This window comes from Leucopleurus acutus, assembly GCF_964270905.1.
Source record: "Leucopleurus acutus genome assembly, chromosome: 2".
In the NCBI taxonomy this organism is placed as follows: Eukaryota; Metazoa; Chordata; class Mammalia; order Artiodactyla; family Delphinidae; genus Leucopleurus; species Leucopleurus acutus.
In genome coordinates this window covers 167,302,828-167,315,794 of record NC_139143.1, presented here as the reverse complement: position 1 = coordinate 167,315,794, position 12,967 = coordinate 167,302,828, and the positions used below count along the sequence as shown (strand labels likewise).

The following is a 12,967-nucleotide window of genomic DNA, read 5'->3' as shown; positions in this document are numbered from 1 at the left end:
GGAGCCCAATAAATGTTACTTCTCTTCCTAAACCACGCTGGATTAAACTGAACTGTCGGGAAAGCACCTTCATTCAGTAGATATACTAGAGCTTGTGAGACTCACAAGTCTCACTGCACCCCCATCCCCCAGGCTTTATTCTGAATACTTGCCCCGAATTTCTCTCTCCATGCTTGACTTCTATTTCCAACATTTTCTCATATTCTTACCTTTCTTAGCATTCATATCCCCAACCCTTTCCCCTCAGGCCTCATCCCTTTACCTTTGTTTCCACATTTTACATTTATTTTATATTCCCCGATCGTTTAGTTTGCTCCCTTTCTCTTTCCCTCGTTCCCCCCACCCCATTTTTCAAATTTTCAAAGCCTTCTTTCATTAATATGCACATTTCCTCCCCCTTTCTGCCTTTGCATTTCTTAGACTTACATTTTGTTCTATGAATGCTCGGCCTCTCTGTCCCCCAAACATGCCTACACTCCTGCCTCCCTTCCTTTACGTCACTAGTCCCTTCTCCCCAATGCCACATGTCCAGGTCCTACCTATCCTTCATGGTCTAGACCCAAGAACAGTGGCTGGCAAACTTTTTCTATAAAAGACCAGATAGTAAATATTTTAGACTTGGCAGGCCATGTGGTCTCTGTTGCAACTACTCAACTCTGCTGTTGCAGCAGGAAAGCAGCCACAGACGACACTACCTGAATGAATGTGGCTGTGTGCCAATAAAACTTTATTTATGGACACAGAAATTCGGATTTCGTATAATTTTCTTGTATCACAAAATATTCTTTTTTTGAGTCTTAAAAATTTTTTTTAATGTAAAAACCATTATTAGCTTGTGGGCTGTACAGAAACTGGTGATGTGATGAATTTGGCCCTCGGGATGTAGTTTGCCAACCCTCGCTCTAGAACAATGCCACTTCCTCCGTGCAATCTATCCTGATAATCTCTACTTGGCAGTAACTTTTCTCTCTTACCTTTTAAAGCATTTACCCATAATCGTTCTATGCCATTTATCATATCTTAGTTTTTACTGTATTTTTTTCCTGTGCACTTCTTTCCCAGAGGACTTTAAGCTCCTTGAAGGTAGGGTACAGACCTTATTTCTCTATGCATTTATTACCTCCCACCCCACAGTACTTTGCACAGAGCAGGCATTCAAACATATACAGAATGAATATTTAAATCTTGGGTGGTTGACAACTGTTTCCACTGTGCAAAACTTACTTTTCTCATGAGATAGAACCTCAGGAGCAAGATGCTTTGTTATATGTGTATCATCTAGATTAGATTTCAGAAAGAGATTTTTGAGAGCTTTCTAGACAAGATGAAGAAAGGGAGGCAAATGTCAGTTCATTCAGAGGTTGTTGGATAACAAATACTTGAACAAAGGCTGTTGATTATCACCAACCTGCAGACAGGGGATGTGTCTTCAGTCAGGTCCTATTCAATATTTCTATCAGCAAATTGGTTAAAGACAAAGAAAACACGCTATATAATTTACGGATGGCAAAGTTAAGCAGAGGAGTTAGTAAAATGAGTGACAAATTCAGATATAAAACATTCCTGCCCCACCACTTATTCTTGCTGTGCCTCAGTTTTCTTATCTTTAAAATGGGCATGATAAAAGTTCCTGCTTCAGAGGGTTACTGTCAGGATTAAATGAGGAAATGCATGTAAAGCTGGTAGAGAGGACTCATTAAATGTTAGCTGTTAACCGTTACCATTTTCTGGCTAGCCTGGAACTGTGAGCTAAATTCACAAGATAACGTTTAACAGATATAATTAATCATGTTTTGGCTCACAATATAAATTGTACAAGTTTGAGATGGAGGAGACCTGAAGTGATAGCAATCCATGTAAAAAGAAACCACAAAAACAAAGACAGAAACAAAAACCAAACCCAAGCCCTCTGGAATTCAGGTGACACAGTGCTCGGTGAACTAAGGGTATCATTCCCCTGGGTCAGGGGAGTTAACGTGGGGCCATAGGTGCAATGTCCTGCTGAAGGCAGGTAAGGGAATTACCCCTGGAGCCAGAATCATGGTGCTGCCCTTTCATAGCTGTGTGAACTGAAGCCTCTTCAAGCTTTTGTTTCCTCCTCTAAATAATGGGGCCAATAATATTTATCTCTCAGGGTTATCATGAATGAGTAAAGGAAAACTTAGAGCAGAACTTGGCACATAGGTGTTCAACGAATTTTAGCTCCTCTCTACTATACCATGCAGATCTGTCCCTTGAAGGGCTTATAAAGCTAAGTCTAGGTGCCAACCTAGGGTGACTAGCGCCTTTTTGTATTTGGAATTAATGTGCTTCATTTTGGGGATCACATTTTAAGGGAATTAGTGGAGAGGTAGAATGTAGCTAGACAAGAATGATCAGCACGGTGGGAATGGGAGGTCTGGATGTGTGATAGGTAGAAAATGAAATAAATCTCAGATATTTAGCCTGGAGATTTTCTCTTTTTTTAATGGGGGAGAGGAAAGAGACATGATAACTGTCTATACACACTGTAGGAGATGGACAATCCACAAGACAGAATCACAGCCAGTGGTGGGAGTTCCACAAGAGCAGATTTTGGCTTAATTTGAAGAGCAACTTTCTGATAATTAGAGCAATCCTACAATGGAATGGGCTGCTTTTCAAAATGGTGAGCTCCTTATCATTGCAAGTTTGCCAAGAGAATGCTGACCTCCTTGCTGTCTTTTAATTTTTCTAATGTTTTTTTCTTCATATTCCTTTGCTTTCCTTTTCCTTGAGTCCACCCTCCATTCCTTATAGGACATTTATAACTACTTTGTCCCAAAGTACTTTTCTTCTCATTCCTCCTTCTTCTGTTTTCCAAACCCCTTTTCTCTTGGCTCTCCCCACCCCACTCCCAGCACACATTTAGTCCAATGATGGAACTGCCTCCCTGAGTTGTAGGCAGCCCATGGCCCAGAATGTCTCTGAGATCTGGGCCAAGATTGCTGTGCACACTGGCAGAGAAGGAAAGGAAAGCGAAGGGATCACTGGGGAGGCAGAGGTACTGCTGTGATTCTCTCGTCAGGGTAGAGGGGTCAGCAGAGTCTCCTAAAACCCGGGTCTAGGAGAAGCCCGCCTGTCACTGAGCACTCACAGACAGAAGGTGGGGATCCCAGAGCTGAGCACCGTTCCTACAAAGATGCTTTCCGTGAGCTGAAGCCCCTCCTAGCTCCCCCTAAGCGTTTCCCTCATCTCTGCACTACGCAGCCACCTTGTCATATTGCCAAATTCAAGAACGCACTCTCATACCAAGCAGAGCAGAGGACTGAGACAACTGGATCCCTGGGGGAACTCTCAACCCGGCATACGGATATGCAGGTACACCTGACAGCAATGACAGGGAAGCCTCATCTAGAACTTTCAATTCTCCTTTTCTTTCTCCTTTATGCCTTCTGGGTCCCCTTTCTTTGTCCTTACGTCATCTTCTCAATCCTCTCTCTGTTTCCACCTACCCAGCTTCTTTCTTGCTTCTTGGGGCTTGGAGTAGTTTCCCTCCCATTCTAGATGCCCAAGTGAGATGTGCCAGGGGGTGGCAAGGAAGACAATGCTCTCCCCTCCCCCGAGGGCCCCGCTACACTTCATACCATGAGCTGGGGACTGCTGGATGTTCGGGCTCTTGGGTACAGGCAGGCCACCTGGCATGGCAGTGACGATGGCTTGCTGATGCAGTGGTGGGCCAGACCGAGTCTCAGGCCCACTCTTCTCTCTAGGTACCACTTCCTTCCAGTCATCGGGGGTGCACTGCTGGGGCTGTTAAAGGACAGGACAGAGATGATCTTCTCGTGAATTGCCTCTACATTCCTGGACACGTCCCCCGTTTCCATGGAGCTTGGGTAGAAGGCAAGGACATTAAGATTCAGCTAGCCCCAAATTAGGGAGAGGCCCCTTTTCTTTCTTGGACTACTCAGAGAGGACTTCGACACTCAGCCCACCCAGACACACATCCAAATGGGGGCCGCGGGATTGCCTGAGCCGTGTCCTCCCGCTTTGTTCCCTGGACCTCGGGCTCGGCTTACTCACCACTGGCGAAGCAGGTTGCAGTTGTAAGATGACAGCCGAGGCATGCTGGAACCTGTGTTGAGGGGTGTGAGACAGGCCCTCAGGGTATCCATTGTGAGGCTCGACATCTGGCGTGGGAGGGTGGCACTGCTGAGTGCTGCCAGGCTTGTGCAGGTTGGCAGCGGGACACTGGAGAGGCAGGGTGGATGGGACTGGGCCTAGTGGCATGGCATGGGCTTCGGGGCCGGGCTGCAGGGCCAGGCTTGGAGGGACCGAGGCCAGCTGGGGGTGGGACGGGGCTTGGAGCGCTGGCCGTGATGGCTGGGGTGGCGGCGGCTGTTGTGATGCTTGCTGTTGCTGCTGCTGGATCCCAAACTGGGGCTGCAGGTGCTTTGAGGACGGCTGGGAGAGCAGCTGGTGTGGCTGCAGCTGAGCATAGGCTGAAGAGGGGGAGGCCAGGTTAGGTGGCATGGCTCGGTCTCACCTTCTGCTGTGCCCCCTCCCACATCCACATAAAGAAGGCTTTCCAAACTCGGTGTTCTTGCTTTCATCTCTTTCCTCTTTCACCTAGAGCCTGGCCGGACCATTGCCATGGCCTGGCCTTCTCTCTCTGTTTTCTTCCTATGCCGAAACATTGGGCCCTTGGCTGTCCCTCAAAGACCAATGCAAAGCTCACCTTCTCTGTGAAGCCTTCTTTGATCATTCCAGCGGCTAAGAGAAACACTGGATTCTGCAGTGTGCTATGTTCTCTCTCCTCCACGCCCTTCACTCGCTTTTCTCTGGGCCTGCGACAGGTGCAGGCTCCCATCGCCCAGCCCAGCTCTGTAAGGCTGGATCTTATTCACCCTACGGCTGCTCAGTCTGGGCCCCTTCCAGGGAGTGCCAGTTGCACACACAGTCCTCAGGCTCTGTGGGGTGGCAGCCTGGGATGGACCACTGGTTCCTTCTGTTACCCAGTGGGGGACCTTGGGCTAGCTGCTTAACCTCTCTAGGCCTCAGCTGCCTTGTCTGAGAACCAGAAACAAAAATAGTTCTTGCCCAGAAAGTTGTAAGGATGAAAGAAGAAAAATGCTGTGCGAATAAAACGAGAAAAAAATGACATAATGTGCACAGCACAGTGCCTGGCCCATGGTCATCGTCAGTCATTTAATTCATATATTCAATCAGATAAGTAAAATGATTACTTCAGCCTTGGCTTAGGTTCTGAGTATCCTGGGCTCACCTCTACCATAATGACGTGTCTCGCAATGGATTATAATTGTTTCTTGGCTGTCTTCCCTTCCAGATCGTGAACCCCTCATGATCAGAAACGATCACATATCTCTTTATCCAGAACCTTGCATGATGCCTAATATTAGATGGGGGCTAAATAAATAAACAAACAGCGCTTTCCTGGTGGCGCAGTGGTTGAGAGTCCGCCTGCCGATGCAGGGGACACGGGTTCGTGCCCCGGGCTGGGAGGATCCCACATGCTACACAGAGCGTCTGGGCCTGTGAGCCATGGCCGCTGAGCCTGTGTATCCGGAGCCTGTGCTCCGCAACGGGAGAGGCCACAGCAGTGAGAGGCCCGCGTACCGCAAAAAAAAAAAAAAAAAAAAAAAAAAAAAAAATATATATATATATATATATATAAAATAAATAAATAAATAAATAAACAAACATATTGTCCTGAACTGGAATTCATGTGTTGCCGTTTGCTGCTTGTCCTTTCTTCTTCCATTTTAACCAGGCTAGCTTTTTGAGGTGAGGATCCTTATACTTTTTAGTTATCCCTCCTGTGTCCAGCTCATGCCTTATAGACAGAAGGGGCTCAGGAAATTCAGCTCAGAGACTGACTGTCCTCAAGCCACTCACTCTCTGCCTAGTGGCATCCAGGCCCGCTTAGCATGAGGACTGCTCAGCTGAATCTGTCCTGCCTAAAAGCTGTCCTCTGCAGGGACTCCCACAGCTGGAGGGCCGGCAGAGAGATGTTGTGCCGTGCAAAAGCACAGAGGGCCACAGCTGGAGGCTCACAAATGGATTTTTACAACCAAAGGCTCCCAGTCAATGAGGGGAATGCAAATTCTGGGTCCTGAGCTAACATTTAAAAAGGATCCTGTGACACAGGTGCAAAGTAAGCAGATTTCAAACAGAGTTAGGGGAGGTACCTTTTTTCTTGAATTCTGTCCATTTACAAGCAAGTTTCCAACTATCTCATCACAACCCAACACAGAGTTCCAAGCAGAATGCCAATAAGAATGGAAAGGAGAGGACAGAAATGAGGTGGTAAGGAGAAACAAAATGGTCCTTGGTGACTGACTGCTGTAGGCAGAGGAGGGAGTATGGTTGGCCCACGGGCTGTAACCTGGATGACAGGGAAAGATGGGAGGGGGAAACACGGACGGCCATGACGTTTTGAGAGAAATGTGTGGGGCTTGAGGTGATGGTAGAATGTCCAAATGGGAATTGCCGGCAGGCATTTGGTGATTACGAATCGCCCCTGACCTCACCCTGAGCCTTGTCCCCTAATTTCAGCTTGAATAGCTCAAACTTAACAATCAGGCCAAGATTGTTAGTCAGGCAAACTTAATAATCAGGGATTTTTAAGATGACCGTTGTTAGGACACTGGAGAGATACCGCAGATGCCACGAAGTGCCTGGCTAGTCTCTAGAGGCTAAAAAGTTCTGCGGAATGATGGGCAGCGTCACTGAAGACACAAGTAAAACTTGTTCTCCCTTGTTACAAAACCATTCATTCCTGCCGGGGGAACAGAGTCCCTCTAGGGGATGCCGGTCTGAGCTGAGAGCTGGAGATGGTGCAGCTCAGAGAGGCTAGGAGAGTCAGAGGCTTGTCCCGCTATCCACTGGCCGTGTGGCCTGAGACGGGTCCTTTTCCTTCCCAGGGCTTCGGGGTTTTAACTGTGAGACAAGAGGTTTGGACTAGCGATTATACAATCTGATGGGGGTGGCTACCATAGGAAAAGAGTTTAAAATTCAGGATTTATAAGGTGGAAAAGGGAAGGTTAGAGAAGAAGGGTCTAGATCTATAGACCATAAAGAGTGTAGTTAAGCGCAGTACACCTTTGTTTACCAAGATTGGGAGAGGCAACTGTTGGCTTCGCGGCCCTCGATCCTGGGACCTCCTCTCTGTCCCACACTCTCCCCGACCCCGTGCTGCATGTGGAAACCCTAAGGCCATTGTTTTAGAACAAATGATGCTAGTATATGCCAAGGCTGGAAACAAAGTTCATGACGGCTTCGATAAGTTCACAGATCAAGGACCCCAGGGTATTATTTTGAGGGGAGTGTACATCCTTAACCTTTCAAGGTTACTAAAAAACCAAGACCATGATTTAACTCAGACATTATCCTGGGTCAAATTCCTTTCATTCAAAGTGTTGTAATAGCTTTCTAATTGGTCTGATTCCTGTTTCTTCTCTCTATAATCCACCTTGTAGATAGATCACAAATGAACCTTCCTAGTGCACAGATCTGAGCCCTGATTAAAAGCCATCAGGGACTCTCCTTTATCTGAGGTTACCTAAAGATCCTGACATTCAAGATCTTCTTACAACATAAACTAACCTTTCAATTTTTATTATTTCTTTGATCCAAGCGATCTTTTCTGTCCACTGTCCCCTGTACGGAAGTTTGTGCCTTGTCTCATACTGTCTAGAAGGCCATAAATCAAATTCTCATCGTCCCTGTCCTCCTGTGGGAGGCTGGGCAAGTCACTGGACCTCCCTGAACCTCTGTGCCATCAGCTTTAAAGTGGGACTAATGATGATACCTATACCTCATAGTTATCTCAGTAGATGACTTATCTCCCCTTGATAGGCAGAAGTTAGGATTTGTTTCCTCCAAAGTGCCTGGAGTTTAGTAGATGCTCAATCAGTGTTGCTGAACGAATGAATGACAACACGGTGGGACTCCAGCTTCTTTGTCCCGCAGAACTTTTCCTCTTCAGAGTCAGAATATGGATGAAATGTGGGTAACCCCACAGGCCATTTTGTTTTTTTTGTGGTACGCGGGCCTCTCACTGTTGTGGCCTCTCCCGTTGCGGAGCACAGGCTCCGAACGCGCAGGCTCAGCGGCCATGGCTCACGGGCCTAGCTCCTCCACGGCATGTGGGATCTTCCCGGACTGGGGCACGAACCCGCGTCCCCTGCACTGGCAGGCGGACCCCCAACCATTGCGCCACCAGGGAAGCCCGGCCATTTTGGGTTTATCAGCACTCTGGTTTATTGAAGGCTCTCCTCCTGTCCAACCTCTGCTCACCACCTTCCTGCCCTCACCTTCACCCACCCTAACTTCTCTGCTCATTGTCTGTACAACATCACTCCCCCCATGCCTTTTTGGCTTTGATTTCAGTGCTTCCGTTTTCTGGAATGCCCTCCTTCCACTTCAGTGATCTCAGTAAAGCATAAGCTTCTTTGGCCCAGGCTCAGCTCGTGTTTTCTCTCTTTGCCTTAACCCTCAATTATGGGTTTTCCCTCAGAAGTCCTGAACACTTTGTTTCTTTGATTCATTTGTGATTTAACATGTACTATCTTGTATATGTATTTCATTGATTCTTAAAAATCGATTCTTAGCCCCCCACCTCCACTTTAACATCTTTTGAGTTGGGATGCATATTACAGTTGATGATGTTGGTTTAATTGGTAGTGCTTTTCTTTCTTAGAGTTAAAAAAATAATGGTGTGTCTTACAATCAGTGGTGTCTTAAACTGGAATACTTTTATGCTCTTATGAGTTTATTTCCTATCTATCCGACCAGACTAGATGCTTTTTGAGTTAAAGACTTGTTTTACGTTTTTTTTTTTAAACTTAAAAGATGTGCTTTAATTGAACTGGGTTTTTAATGCTTCTTTTCCCTTCCACATTGTCCAACATAATCATCTACGTCTGCGGATGCATAGCAACTGTCTGCTGCTGATCCTGGTGAGATCAATGGATTCTCCTCCCTCTCCCACGCCCTCCCGGCTCAGCGTGGGCTGGTGAAGGTGGGCACTTCCCCCTGAAGCCACAATACCAGAGGAGGCCACATCCCTCTTCGCTACAGCTAGGATGGGGCATATCGGTTTATGAAATATGAATGCACAGAAATCACTCTGGGCCTTTAGTTTTTCCTACAGCCCAGTAGCTTCATTGCTCGCTTGTATCTATTTTGGCCCCCCATCCCCTGCAGCTGGAAAGCTCACTGCTTCTAAGGAACAAAGGGTTGGTTCCATGGGACCTCAGCCACGGCTTTGGAAGGCCTCATCAGCCCTTTCTGTCAGGGAGCAGAGGAGGGGCAGGCCTAGGGCCTCAACAAATTAGGGCCCAGTTAAAAGGAGAGACTCCAGGCAATGCTCATCTTCCCATCTGGTGCTCTAACCTTGACGGCCTCCTTAGAATCTGAAGAGACCAATTCACTGTTCCCCAAACAGTTGGTTGTTAGCAACAAGAGGATTAAGGCCCCCATGCAGGATGGCTGGCTGTGACGGCTTACTGGCACGCCCCCTTCGCTGCATCCGCTGCCAGAACTTGTGATCAGTAATGGATCTCGGTTGATCCCAAGTCCTCACAGGTGCAGGAAGCAGCTCACTGTCCAGAAATGCTGGGACTCTTGTCTCAAAGTACATGGGAGCTGCAAGCATCCCAGTTGTAGTCTGGAAGTTTGCTCAAACACTTATTTTTCTCTGATCTGCAATACTTGACTAGAGTTTGGAGTCACCTGGACCATGGGTGAGAGGAGGGTGCCTGTGAGAGAGGAATGGCATAACTTTTTACAACCCACTACTCTTCAAGGTTTAGAGAGTTAAGTGAAGAGATACTTTCAACCATTCATTCACTCAACAAACATTACTAAGTACCTACTATAGACCAAATACCATGTTTGGTGCTGGCTAAAACATGGTCCCTAGAATAGGTTACAGTTTGGTCAAAGAGATAGCTGGAAAACAGACACTCTCGGTATAACGTGGTAAATGTTATGACAGGAGATAAGCACAGACTACTGAGAACACAGAAAAGGGGATTCAGCTTGGGAAGGAAAGCAGAGAAGGCTTCCCAGAGGAAGTAAGTGTTTAGCATGACTCAGAGTTCAGGAGATGCTGAAAGGAAGAGCATGTGGGAAGACTTGGAGGCATTGTATACCCCAGTGCTTTCAAGGACCCACAGGGCATCCTGTACAGCTGAACCCGGGACGACTATGCAGGAGCAGCCAGAGAAGAGGCAAAATGATGGGTGGGTCTAAATGATGCCAGCGCTCTCCAGAGGCTGCTCATCTCCAAAGATGTCTCATGTGATCAGGCCTCGGGGAGGGACTGAGATTGAGGTTGACTCTAGAGGTCAGAGTCCCACATACACATAAGTAGACAAGAAAGCTCCTTTTAGGAAAACTGAAAGCAATAGCCACGTGAAGTTTCCTGGATGCAGTCCTTCCAGGCTGAGGGGTAGGAGGAATAGGAGAGGGGAAATAGAGCTAAGGAAATTTCCCCATAAGAGGAAACAAGTTTACAAAAACAGGGTTGCTGACCTCAGGGGCACTCTATGGTGGGCTGTCTATGGCTTAATGTCTTCAGACCTGCTCTGCAACTACCTGGCAAAACCACCAAATATCCTCTGTGAGCAGGATTCCTTATAAGGCAGCTTGCAGCATTAGAAAAGAAACTACCCGGGCTTCCCTGGTGGCGCAGTGGTTGACAGTCCGCCTGCCGATGCAGGGGACGCGGGTTCGTGCCCCGGTCCGGGAAGATCCCACATGCCGGAGCGGCTGGGCCCGTGAGCCATGGCTGCTGAGCCTGTGCATCCGGAGCCTGTGCTCCGCAACGGGAAAGGCCACACAGTGAGAGGCCCGCGTACCGCAAAATAACAAAAACAAAAAAGAAAAGAAAAGAAAAGAAAAGAAAAGAAACTACCCATCCTTGGTAGAGGGATGAGAATACAGCATAAGTGGCTAAAGGTGTTGGTTTTAGAGTCAGACAGATCTGGTTTGAATCTTGGTTCTGCCACCTATAGGCTGTGCAACTTAAGACAAATTGTTTAACCTCTCTGAATCTTGACTTCCTGTTCTGCAAATGGTGATATATACTTCATAGAGTAGTCGTTAGTATCAAATGGAATATTATGCTTCAAGCACAAAGAGGAGAGGTTCCCTGCCTTTGTTCATACTGAGAAGATGCACAATAAAGGGTAGCTATTCTTAAAATACTACCTGCCATTTGTATATTGTTTTGAACTTCTCAAAGCATTCTCATAATTTGAGTCTCATTTATTCCTTACAATAAGCCTCTGAGGCAAATGGGCGGTATTCCCACTTTACAAGCAAGGAGAGAGTTGTTTCTGAGAGACTTCCACAGCGCAGCAAGTTCCGGGGAAGTTGGCTTCAACTGACAGATGAGGCATGGTGCTTTGTATCTCACAAATGCTCAAAAAATGCTGACGGGTGAGTGAATGGAGGAGTCAGCGAGCTCAAGTTGAAACGGCAAGCCTTCAAGTGTTAGCTGGGGGCTGTTGAGAACTTTGGAGGTAATCTTGGAGGAGTGGACAACGAAGGGGGAGTGTTATGCCAGAAGGTGGGGACGTAGAAGGTCTGTGCGGGTCAAGTAAGTTACAAAGGTGGGCGGGGGGTAGTGGGGAAGGCGAGGCAGAGGATCTATGTGAGGGAGCTGGGAGCGATGAGAGTGGTTCAAGGGGCAACTGGGGGGTCTTGAAGGCTCCCACCCCAGAGTCAGAGTCAGTCGGTCAGAAGTCATTAATGTGCTGATTATTGAATCCCTCCTGTGACTGACAGAGTAGGAAATAAATACCCAGCGAAGGTTTCTAAACAAGAAAGGAGTCTCTGAGGAAGGTGATTCTGGCAGCTATGAGCAGGACGTTCTCGTGGTCAGTTAAGCCTCGTATGGTCAGCAGGCCTTAAGCAAAGCCGGGAGCCGACACGTAGGAAATATGGTCAGAACCTGGTGATAAACTGGGCGGTGATGGAGGGTGGGAATAAGGAGGGAAAGGGAACGGATATCTACTGTGAGCCTACTCGGTAGATATCTGATCACTTCTGCAGGCCATCTCATCCATTTTTACAGTCTGTTGTAAATATAACCATCTTTGTTTTACAGATGAAGAAATCGAGATTTACAGAGATTAAGTAACTTGATGACAGTCATAAAACTAGTTAAGTGATGAAGCTGGGGCCTGAAACCACATCTAACTCCGAAGTCTATGCTTTTCCCATTATAACACCCTGCCTCTCCGATGAAGGAAAATGAAGTCAAAACAACCCTGAGATTGTAAGTCTGAGTCTAGGAATACCTGATGATTGTGGACAGCAGCCAGGAACTGGGAAAGGGGGCCCTTTCTGAAGAGGAAGACTTCCGGGTTTTTGTTTTTGTTTTATTTATGAATCTCTAAATTTTAAAAATGTGTATGCTGGTGGGGTGATATCCACGTGGGCATATCCTATAGACAGTTGGAAATCTCTAGGGAGAGGGGAGGACAGGGACAGACACGCATTGAGAAGTCATCTGTGGACAGGTGGCAGGTGTCTGAAAACGTAGGTGTTGAAGTCAAACACAAGGGGGATGGACAGAATGTTTTGGGAGCCCCACAGCTAATGGCAGTGGGGCCAGGGAAAAGCAAGGGGCAGCAGGGCCACCTACACACACAGATGGTCACAGGCACACGTGGCCGCCCTGGGCATAGTGCCTCCCAGTGCCAGCTGAGATAATCCCCCTTCAGTTCTGTTCTGGAAATGTACTCATTTTTCAAGGCACGACTCAAATTTCCATAACCCCTCTTTAGACTATACACTTGTTCAACTCTAACGCCCATATGGTTGGCATCACGTTTGGCACCTAATAGGTGCTAAATGAATATTTGTTGAGCTGAATTGAACAATTAAAGAGAGAAAAGCTATATGGAAATGGTAGTTAATTATTTTTTTCTGAGCCATATCTTCTTCATTTGTGAGATGAATAATTATTGCTAGG

General features: G+C 47.1%; 1 protein-coding gene across 1 annotated transcript in view; it reads right to left on the bottom strand.

The window, feature by feature from the left end:
- PHC2 (polyhomeotic homolog 2) overlaps nucleotides 1–12,967 on the bottom strand; it is a 103,346-nt gene that overhangs the window by 23,713 nt on the left and 66,666 nt on the right. The window contains exons 8-9 of the mRNA XM_082863616.1: nucleotides 4,042–4,460; nucleotides 3,606–3,771 (exon numbers count right to left, since the gene is read on the bottom strand). Coding sequence (XP_082719742.1) covers nucleotides 3,606–3,771; nucleotides 4,042–4,460 — 585 coding nt within the window. The remainder of the gene's footprint in view (nucleotides 1–3,605; nucleotides 3,772–4,041; nucleotides 4,461–12,967) is intronic.